At 62.6% G+C, this 9,782-nt stretch overlaps 1 protein-coding gene across 1 annotated transcript; it reads right to left on the bottom strand.

Annotated features, from left to right (window-relative positions):
- Nucleotides 1–1,136: 1,136 nt before the first annotated feature.
- Nucleotides 1,137–9,712, bottom strand: Slc5a5 (solute carrier family 5 member 5). Its single transcript, XM_052752570.1, has 15 exons — nt 9,142–9,712; nt 8,482–8,547; nt 8,327–8,378; nt 8,155–8,222; nt 7,297–7,451; nt 6,903–7,043; nt 6,695–6,824; nt 5,794–5,882; nt 5,485–5,597; nt 5,345–5,415; nt 4,957–5,043; nt 4,682–4,863; nt 3,258–3,382; nt 2,201–2,316; nt 1,137–1,360 (listed from the first exon to the last, which is right to left on the bottom strand). Exons 1-15 carry the CDS (start codon nt 9,496–9,498, stop codon nt 1,256–1,258), a joined length of 1,857 nt encoding a protein of 618 aa, XP_052608530.1. The 5' UTR covers nt 9,499–9,712; the 3' UTR covers nt 1,137–1,255.
- Nucleotides 9,713–9,782: the final 70 nt, after the last annotated feature.

Genomic DNA, 9,782 nt, shown 5'->3' with positions numbered 1-9,782 from the left:
CTGTTTGCCTGTTGTTGAGACAGGAAAACACTCCGTAGCCCATACGAGCCTGGATCTCAAGCATCTCTCCTGCCTCAGCTTTCTGAAGGCTGGGATCCCGGGTGTGTACCACCATAGCTGGCTTGCTCCTGTAGATGCCCTAACTTAGAGTGGATTTGTCTCTCTGTAGATATTTCTTACACTACTTGCCTAGGGAACCAGGACCCCAAAATACGTTCAATGATAAATTTTTTTCAAATATTTTCCATCTATGGGTTCATGGACTGCACAGATGTGGAGCCCAGATACTGATAGCTGATTGATTGTCACACGCCATTGCACAGGAACACCCACAGCAATTTTTATTCATTGTAGACAAAAGCTGGAAACTAGCTTTCCACCTGCTGGGAATGAGTGACACATTGTGGTATGTCCATACAATGGAATACTACTTGGCATTGAAAAAGAGTGAAATATTGATATACACAAAAGTGTGGAGAGATCAGTAGACAGCAGCCAGACTTCCTTAAGACCCTGTGTCCAAAACAAAAACGAAAAAATATGGAGGTCTAAGTGCAGTTCAGTGGTAGAGCGCTTGCCTAGCACGTACCCAGACGTGAAGGGTGGGAAGCGTGGGAGCTGTGAGGAATTAGCAGAGGCTGGGTGGCTGATCACAAAACAAGCACGTTCTCTGATAGTTCTGCAAACCACAAGTCCGCACTCAAGGTGTCACCATGTCCGTGTGTCTCGTGGGGCTCTGAGAATCGAACCCGTGGCAGTCCCCGGCCGCTCCGGCACCCTGGGGGCTCTGTGGAGACACCTCACTCTCTCTCTGCCTCGGTTTCCCTGTGTCTGCGTCCCTTCACTATTTTAAAAAACTCCTTCGCGGTGGTGGGGCTGGGACCCTGGGCCTACTGCGTGCTGAGCAAGCCTTTCCCTGTTGATCAAGGTGCAGGCCAGGTAACCTACATGTGTTTGTTTGGGGGCAGGGTCTCCTGTAGCCCAGGCTGGCCTCAAATGCACTATGTAGCCGAGGATGCCCCTGAACTCTGAACCTGCCCGGTGTCGGGTTGACAGCCCTCAGTTTCTCTGCCTGTGGAATGGGCCCTGGCGGCTCAGCCGGCAAGGCTGTCAGGAGCAGCGGGGCTCTCCCGGCGGATGCAGAGCGGGTGGGACCCGGGGACCGGGAGGGGCGAGCCAGTGCCAGCCAGGCCTCGGGGCACGCTCCCGTCCAGCCGATCCGAGAGGCCCGCGGCCGCGCCTGGCGTCCTGGGCCTCAGAGGTTGGTCTCGAGATCGCGGCCCGGGGACAGCGGGTGGGCCTCGTCGCCTGGCAGCAGGCCAGGCGTCCCTTTGGTCGCAGCGGGGATGTCTTCCGGACCCTGGGAGAAAGCGGAGGACATCACAGGCCCGCCCCAGAGCGGTCCCCCAGGGCCAGCCGCCGCCACCCGGTGGTGCGCATGCGCTCCACCCAGCCTGCTCCGTCTCAGGCTGTTAGAGTCAAGGTCTCTGTATCAGTGGAGCCTCGAACTTGCAGTGATCCTCCTGCCTCAGTGCTGAGATCTCCACCAGGCCCGCACCCAGGTTCATAACATTATTATTATATTATTTTATATTATGGATATGGGTGTTTGGCTAGCATGTGTGTGCGGGCCCAGTGCCTGCGGAGGCCAGAAGGGGACCCCTGGAGCTACAGACACAGGTGCTGGGCAGGGACCGGGTCCTCTGCGGCCACTGCCCCCCTCACTGTCACTTGAGACAGGCTCTCACGGGCCCTGGAGGCCTTAGGCCTGCTGAGGTTGGCCTTGCACTTTGCATTCCTGTCTCTGGTGTCACCTGCTGGAAAGCCTCTTTCTTTGTGTCACTCTGGTCTCTCAGGAGGTGACAGCGTCTCCCACTTTCGGGGCATGGGCTCTGCAGTCCCCGGGCTCGGCTCCAGCCCCGCCCCCCCCACCCCGCTTCTTATGTAATTCTGAATTAAGTAATGTTATCTTAAGAATATTCTTCAGAAGTGTCTCTCGAGTGGAAACCAGTTTCCCCCGGCACAGGCAGGAAATAATTGTTTAAAAAAAACAGATATGGTAAAAATAGACAGTGCTCATCTGTGTCGGCCCCTGGGAAAGGGAGAGCTGTAACCGCGGAGAGGAATCTGCCCGGCCCCTGAGGCTGCACCCGCCGGGTCCCCACGGCCCTGGTGCCCAGCCGCCCGAGCTGGATCTGACCTTCACCAGGCTGTCCTCCAGGGTGGCGGCGTCCTCCTTCGGGGCCACGGACGCCGTCTGCCTGGCGAGGTCCCACCACAGCAGTCCGGGGCTCAGGGAGCTGCGCTTGGTGGGGCCTGAGGGGCAGGAGCACAGGGACTCAGGTCGGGCTCGTCCAGCCCCGAGGCCACCCAACGGCTGCCCACTCCTGAGGAGGCGGGTTGGCTTTATTCTGGGTTGTTTTTCTCTTTTTGAGACAGGGTCTGTCCTGGAACTCATGGCAATCCTCCTGCCTCTGCCTCCAGAGTGTTGGTACCACCTCTCAGCAAGCTGGGAGTGTCCAGCGTTCAGTCCACAAACTGTTTCAACCCTAGTGTCTAGAAGTTCAGCAAACCCGAGGGCGTCAACTCGCTCCGTCAGAGCGGGACCCAGGCTGGGGCTGTGGCCGCTTATCAACGGATCCGCAGCTCGGTGGTAGGGGGCTTACTCGGCACACACGGAGCCCTGGCTTCCGTCCCCAGAACACGTAACCCAGGCACGGCAGTGCACGCTCTCATGAGCATCCGAAGGTCAAGGTCTGTCTCGGCTACATAATGAATTTGAGGCTAGCCTGGGCTACATGAGACCCTGTCTCAAAAGGAAATAAGTGAATCAAGAGAAGTAAGCATGGCATGGGTTGCGTGCACACATGCCATGCAAGCATTGAGGAAGTTGAGGCAGGAGGATTGTCACGCGTGTGAGGGTCAGCCTGAGCTACAGAATGAGGACCCCACTCCCCATCTCAAACCCAAGCAAACAGAAATCTGTGGGGCCCAGGAGCCTCCCCCACGCAGATTTGGTTTCAGGACCGCGGACAGCGCCCCACATCCCGGGGCCTTGGCTGGGACTCTCCTGGAGGAACCTGCCTCAGTTCCCAGGTCTGCAAAACAGAACCGGCCTCTGGGGCGCAGGGTGCCTCGGGGATGACGCGAAGGTGCCAGCTCACAGCCGATGGGGACCCCTTCCAGCTCTCCTTTTGGGGAGTCGGGGTGGAGGCAGGAGGATGAACGGCTGGCCTCGATGGAGGCCCCGCACTCACCCGTCAGATAACTGATGAGGACGCCACACAGCACGGTGGTCAGCGTGCCCAGAGCCCCGTAGTAGAGATAAGAGATGGCATAGAGGGTGTCGGCCAGGGCAGGGCGGCCTGCGTCCACTCCAGAGCTGGGTGGGAGAGGACGTACGGACACATCTGTCCACAGCACACACTCCGCCCACCCTGTCCGCTCAGGCGTCACTCAGGCCTGTGCAGAAGCCCGTTCTCCCCACCCACCATGGCTCCCCATTAATCTTGGAACTAAATGAACCCGATTGCTTAGGAGAAAAGCCCTTCTGGTCAACCTCCACAGACGCACCCTCTGAAGAGAGGCAGGCACAGAGAAACACCCCGGGACCTGACCAAGCCTGGGAGGTTTCAGATGGCCATGGAGCATTTTCTCTTCTTATTTTTCTAGAAGGAACCCAGGTCCTCTCCCATGCTAGGAAAGTGCTCAACCACTGAACTCATCCCAGCCCAGGCCTCCTTTTGAGACAAGGCCTAGCTAAGGTGTCCAAGAAGGCCTTGAAGTCACAGCTTCCTGAGTGCTGGGAGGAGAAGCTTATGCACACTTGGCTTTGTGCACAAAGGTTTGTTGAAATTCTGTTCACAGCAGCCCAACCAGCACACCAGCCACATGTCCTTAACTGATGAGCAGTTACACACATGTGGTATATCCATTCAGTGGAATATTACTCAACCACAAAAAGGGAAAAAACAATGGTATATCCTGCACTCACAGATAACCATGGATGAACTTTCTGAACAAGTCAAGACTCAAAAGCCCATATATTCTAAGATTTTGTTCATTCGAAAAGCCCAGAAGAGATAAATCCACAGACTCAAAACATGGATCCTCCCAGAAGCTGGGAGGATTAAAAATTTTAATTTATTAATGTAGCCCAAATTGTCTTCAAACTAACTCTGCAGCAAGGGTGATCTATGATCGCACCTGCTGCCTCCATCTTGAGACAGGCTTCTGCCACCACACCCAGCTAAACCTACGTTTTTATGGCTAGTTGTGTAGGATGTTAATTACATCCCAATAAAAAACATAATATTGAAAAAGAAAGAAAGAAAAAGTAGCCAAACATGTTGGGCCACACCCACCATCCCAGCATGCAGCAGGTGGAGACAGGAGGATCATGGGCTTCTTCAGAGAGTTCTGGGGCCAGCCTGGGCTACACGAGACTCTGTCTCCAACTATTAAAATAAAATTAAATGAATAAAGCCAAAAGCCTGATGATCCTTTGCCTTCGGCCCCACCGTCCTTCTGTTAAACTCAGCTCACACGCCCGAGCCTCCGGAATCTGAGCGTGGCCCGGGGCCTTTGCACAGACCGTGTTTTCCCCCTAGGGATGCTCTTCCCCGGCTCCCAGCCCTGCCTGCTGACATCACACCCTGGACCCCGACCCGGGGCTGCTCACCTGGGGACCCTGCTGGAGGCGTTGGCAGCTCCGGGTGGGCCCATGAGGACTGAGGCATTGGTGCAGCCGGCGGCCGAGGTGGGCAGCACCCCCATGGTTTGCTCCCCGGGTGGATACAGTGTGGCCCCCACGGCCACCCACAGGGATACAGCCAAGCCTGCAGCCAGCCCAGACAGGACGCCCTGGGGGCGGGGTCATCGTGAGGGGCGGCGCTTCCGGACCACGCCCCCGAAGACCACGCCCCCGAAGACCACGCCCCCGCCCTCCCCACTCACCGGCGTGTTGCAGGCTGGGAGCACCATCCCCAGCGTGAAGGCGCCTAGCAGAGGCCCACTGATGACGCCCATCACTGTGAAGGAGCCCTGTGAGGCAGGTGGAGGAAGGCTGGGCTTAGCTACCACCTCCCAGGACTCAGTTTCCCCAATCCTCTTTGTCCCCGAAGGCTGGTAGACAACGACAGCGACAGGGCTCAGGTATGCCCTGGACCTCTCTATGTAGCTAAGGCTAGCCTTGAGCTCCTCACCTTCCTGCATCAGCCTCTGGCATGACAGGCGCTCACCACGCCAAGCCCCACCCCTCTGGTGTCCCCAGCGGCCTGGGCATCTCCCTGAGCCTCGGCTGGGACTATGTTGGGGGTGCAGGGCAGGTGGGGTTGGGTCTCACCTGGAGGACACCGCCTCCCAGCAGCGAGGACAGAGCGGCCACCGTGAGGCAAGCCGAGCCGTAGATGAGGGCTGTGGGGAGGGGCGGCGAGTCAGTGCGGAGCACCTCCCTGGCCCCACACCCCGGCCCCCCAAACTCACAGAGCCCTTTAGAGATGAGGACGAGCTTCCGAGGGGCCAGGCTAGGCATCCGCGGCTTGATGAGGTCTTCCACAGTGACGGCTGCCATGGCGTTGATACTGGTGGATGCTGTGCTGCGGGCGGAGGAGGAGGACAAGGGCGCAGCCTCAGGGCACAGGGCAGCTGCCTGGGTACCGGCCATCAGACACTGTCCTGCTGCAGGCCCTCTGCCTAATGGACAGAACTTTGCATCCTTGGGGAGATGGCCAGTCAGTGTGGATCAGAGCCCCCCAAGGCTGAGTCACAGCTGGGGACGAGCAGGGCACTCACCTGAGGGTGCCACTGTAGGCACAGGCCAGGAAGAGCCCGGGGACTCCGGGCAGGTCCTCAAAAATGTCCAACACGAGCAGTGGCATGTACTGTGGGGGACAGGGGCCCCGGCAGTCACACACGGGGCGTGGGGACAGGGGCCGTCACGCACGGGGCGTGGGGACAGGGGCCCCGGCCGTCACGCACGGGGCGTGGGGACAGGGGCCCGGCCGTCACACACGGGGCGTGGGGACAGGGGCCCCGGCCGTCACGCACGGGGCGTGGGGACAGGGGCCGTCACGCACGGGGCGTGGGGACAGGGGCCGTCACGCACGGGGCGTGGGGACAGGGGCCGTCACGCACGGGGCGTGGGGACAGGGGCCGTCACGCACGGGGCGTGGGGACAGGGGCCGTCACGCACGGGGCGTGGGGACAGGGGCCGTCACGCACGGGGCGTGGGGACAGGGGCCGTCACGCACGGGGCGTGGGGACAGGGGCCGTCACGCACGGGGCGTGGGGACAGGGGCCGTCACGCACGGGGCGTGGGGACAGGGGCCCTGGCTGTCACACACGGGGCGTGGGGACAGGGCCCCTGGCCGTCACGCACGGGGCGTGGGTGGGTGGTTTCTCTCTTTGTTTCTGGTGTCCGTCCTGGGCAGGCCAGCCTTGGCTCCATAGTGAGTTCGGCCAGCCTGAGCTACCCAGCCCCTGTCTCGGCGGTCGGCTGCTATCATGCTGGCCCGGGGTCTCCCCCGGCCTTGCTGTGCTCAGGGGCATCTTTGTGACTCTGGGTTGGCTGGCGTCCCTCGGGCCTGGAGGGACCCTGCTGCCCCCAGGCTCCCCGCTCCTCCCGGGTCCTCCTCTGCGCCCTGTCCCGGTGGGGAAGGGCCACCGGGGACCTGACGAGGGTGAGCTCGCTCACCTGGTCTGGCGCCGAGATGCGTCCCCGGAGCAGGGGGTCGCAGTCTTTGTAGACGACGAACATGACGACGCCACAGCAAGCCGCGCTGACCACGATCAGGAAGAGGCCCAGCTGGTTGACGAGCAGGGCCCTGGGGGCGGGGAGGTCTGAGAGTGTGGCCGGGCAGCCGGTCCCGAGCTCCGCGTGGGCCCCGCTCCGGCATACTCACAGCTTGGCCTTGCCCTCGGTGCGGCACGCCACGTAGCGCTGTACCTGCGCCTGGTTCACGCCGTACATGGAGAGCCACACCAGCGTGCCGCCCACTACGAACGTCCAGAAGGTATAGCGGCTCCGGGGATCAGGGTCAAAGCTGGGTAGGGAAGGAGGCAGGTTAGCGCCGCGTGAGGATGTCTCCTCCCCGATCACCCACGGCGGTTCAGGATCCTAAGGGGACATTGGCAGTGGGTTTTGAAGTGTGAGTACGGGTTTTCCGTGTTGAGCTTTGCTCCCTTCTGAGACGTGGGAGGTATTCAAAGACTATCCTCCCATCATCACAGTGCTGGGGAGGCTGAGGCATCGATGTGAGGCTAGCCTGGGCTACACAGTGGGGCCCCGTCTCTCACTCCATCAGGTTGATCCGGGAATGGTTCTGGGCGAGACGGAGCACGTTCCAGGGCCCCCCCATGAGCATGGCGCCTCGGGCCAGGATCACCCAGAAGCCGCTGAGCATCACCACCACCTGGAACACGTCTGTCCAGACCACGGCCTTCATACCGCCCTGTGCACGAGAGGGGAGAGGGGACGCGGTCACGCCGGTCCCGAGCTGCGGGCGGCACTGAGTCAGGAGCAGGCCGCGACTCCTCCTCGCCTGGCTTGTGGGAACCGGGCCCCCGGGTCCCCACCTGTAAAGGGAGGGCAGTGTACCTCCCCGCGGACGATTAAATAAGATAATGAATGCCGAAGATGCGATCGCCCGGCCGTCCCGGCGACGTCCCAATATCTGTCCTCAGCACCCTTCCTCTTTCCTAAGGCGTGTGCAGCCAAGGCTGGCCTAGAACCTGCAAGCCTGCAACCTCAGCCTCCCCAGGGCCGCGGTGACAGCAGCCGGCAGCTGCATCTGTTCTCTCACGGGTAATCTCTGCCTCTCCAGGAAGAGGCGCCAGAGCAGGCCGGGCCCCCAGGTGGCACAGCCGCAGCGCGGGACCCCGAGAAGAGCAGGCCGGAGCGTCGCCAGCTCCAGCTAAATCCAGCTCACTCTGGAGAGACGGAGGCTGCAGCTCGGGGACCGGGGAGCCCAGCGCAAGGCAAAGCCCCCAGGGCTGCGCGATCCAGCTGCACCTGACGCGCCTGCCCATGAGCCTCAGGTAGGGGAGGCGGTGGGGGCCCCGGCAGGCAGGGGCTCCCTGGGGCGCGGGGAGTTGGGATGGTGCTGCCCGTCTGGGGTCGCCCACAAGACCGCGCAGCGGCCACGGCCCACTCACCACGGTCGTGTACAAGGTGCAGATTACTCCCGTGGACAGGAGCGACGCCCAGATGTCCAACCCGGTCACTGCAAAACACACCTCCTGTCAGGCCTCCGGCTTTCCGCCTGCTCCTGCGAGGTCCAGCCTGGGCTCCTGGGCTCCCGGCCCCTCCCCCGCCCGCCAGTCAGACCTTGGTTCAGGATGAGCGCGGGCGCGTAGATCACGATGCCTGTGTACAGCATCTGCGGGTGGGGAGGGCCGTGAGGCGGGGGCGGGGCCGGGGAAGGGGCGGGCCCGGACGGGTGGGGGCGTGGCTGGCGGGGGCGTGGCGCGCAGCTCGCTCACCGTGGCCACCAGGTACTGCAGCGTCCCGCAGAGCCGCACTGCTCGGCTGAAGCGAAGCTCCAGGTACTGCGGAGGGAGCCAGGGCTGGGGGTCACCGGCCACGACCCCCGGCCCCTCACCGTCCGTTCTCACCCTCCTCTCCCTGCGCTCACGGAGTTCTTTTGAGTCAGGGTCTCTCTGTGTAAACCAAGCTGGCTTGGAACTCGAGGCAATCCTCCTGCCTGAGCTACACGAGTACTGGGATATCAGCCTTCAGAGTGTCCCTACTCTTGCTGGACGGTTGCAGGGTGCCCAACTCCTCCCGCAGATTTGAGATTGGGGTTTCCCTAACGAGTCCAGGCTGGCTTGGAACTCATGGCAATCCTCCTGCCTCAGCCTCCCCAGTGCTGAGACTACAGGTCGGCGCCATCCTGCTTTCACCACGCGTTGAACGGTTGGGAAATACTGCGGGACCCTGGCCTCGCAGCAGGCGTTTGATCCGTGTGCGGGCGCGGGTGGGGGGCCCGGGCGCACGCGGGAACCGGCGTCGCCGGGCGGGCGGGCGGCCGCCGCCCCGAGGCTGTCCGGGCTGTGGGGCCCAGACTGGCGCTTCCTCCTTCCCGGCCCTGCCCAGCGCCCGCGGCATCTTCCCGGAACCTTCCCGCGGGCCCGGTCCCCTACCTGGTAGGTGCTGGTGAGGCCCAGGCGGTAGAAAACGGGCAGGAAGAGCAGGGCGGTGAGCAGCGAGTTGAGCACCTGGCCCGCGCACATCCACAGGAACTTGAGGCCGTAGCGCGCCGCCTCGGCGGGGACCCCGAGCACCTGCACGGCCGACATGAAGCTGGCGGCCAGCGACAGCCCCACGGGCACGGCCGCCAGCTGCCGGCCCCCGGTGAAGAAGTCGTCGGCGCTGCGCTGGCCGCCGCGGGCCAGGCCGACCCACAGCCCGATGCCCGTGGACACCAGCAGCATCGCCGCGAACACGCCGTAGTCCCAGGGCCCGAAGGCGGCCCGCGCCCCGGCCTCGGCGCCCTCCATGGGGACAGGTGACTGGGTGCGGGGAGGATGCGGAGACGTCCGGGACCCTCGGCCAGTGCGTGCGCGCCCCGGTCCTGCCGTCGGTGCCCGGCTGCGCGCCGCGGATTTATTGGGCTCCAAGGTCAGCGCGGCTCCGCCCCCGCCTGGGAGGCGGGCGCGACCCGCACCCTTTCCGGCCTGGGGCTGGCGGGCCTGCAGGGGTGCGGGCGGCGGGGGTGGGGGCTGCTCCGCGACACTGGTCTCCTGACACTCTCCCACGTCCAGGGCTGCGGGCAGACGGGCCA

The sequence above is a fragment of the Peromyscus californicus genome, unplaced genomic scaffold (genome assembly GCF_007827085.1).
Source record: "Peromyscus californicus insignis strain IS unplaced genomic scaffold, ASM782708v3 Scaffold_23__1_contigs__length_62951481, whole genome shotgun sequence".
Classification (NCBI taxonomy): domain Eukaryota; kingdom Metazoa; phylum Chordata; class Mammalia; order Rodentia; family Cricetidae; genus Peromyscus; species Peromyscus californicus.
The sequence above is the reverse complement of the archived record's forward strand: the minus strand, read 5'-3'. Positions and strand labels throughout refer to the sequence as shown.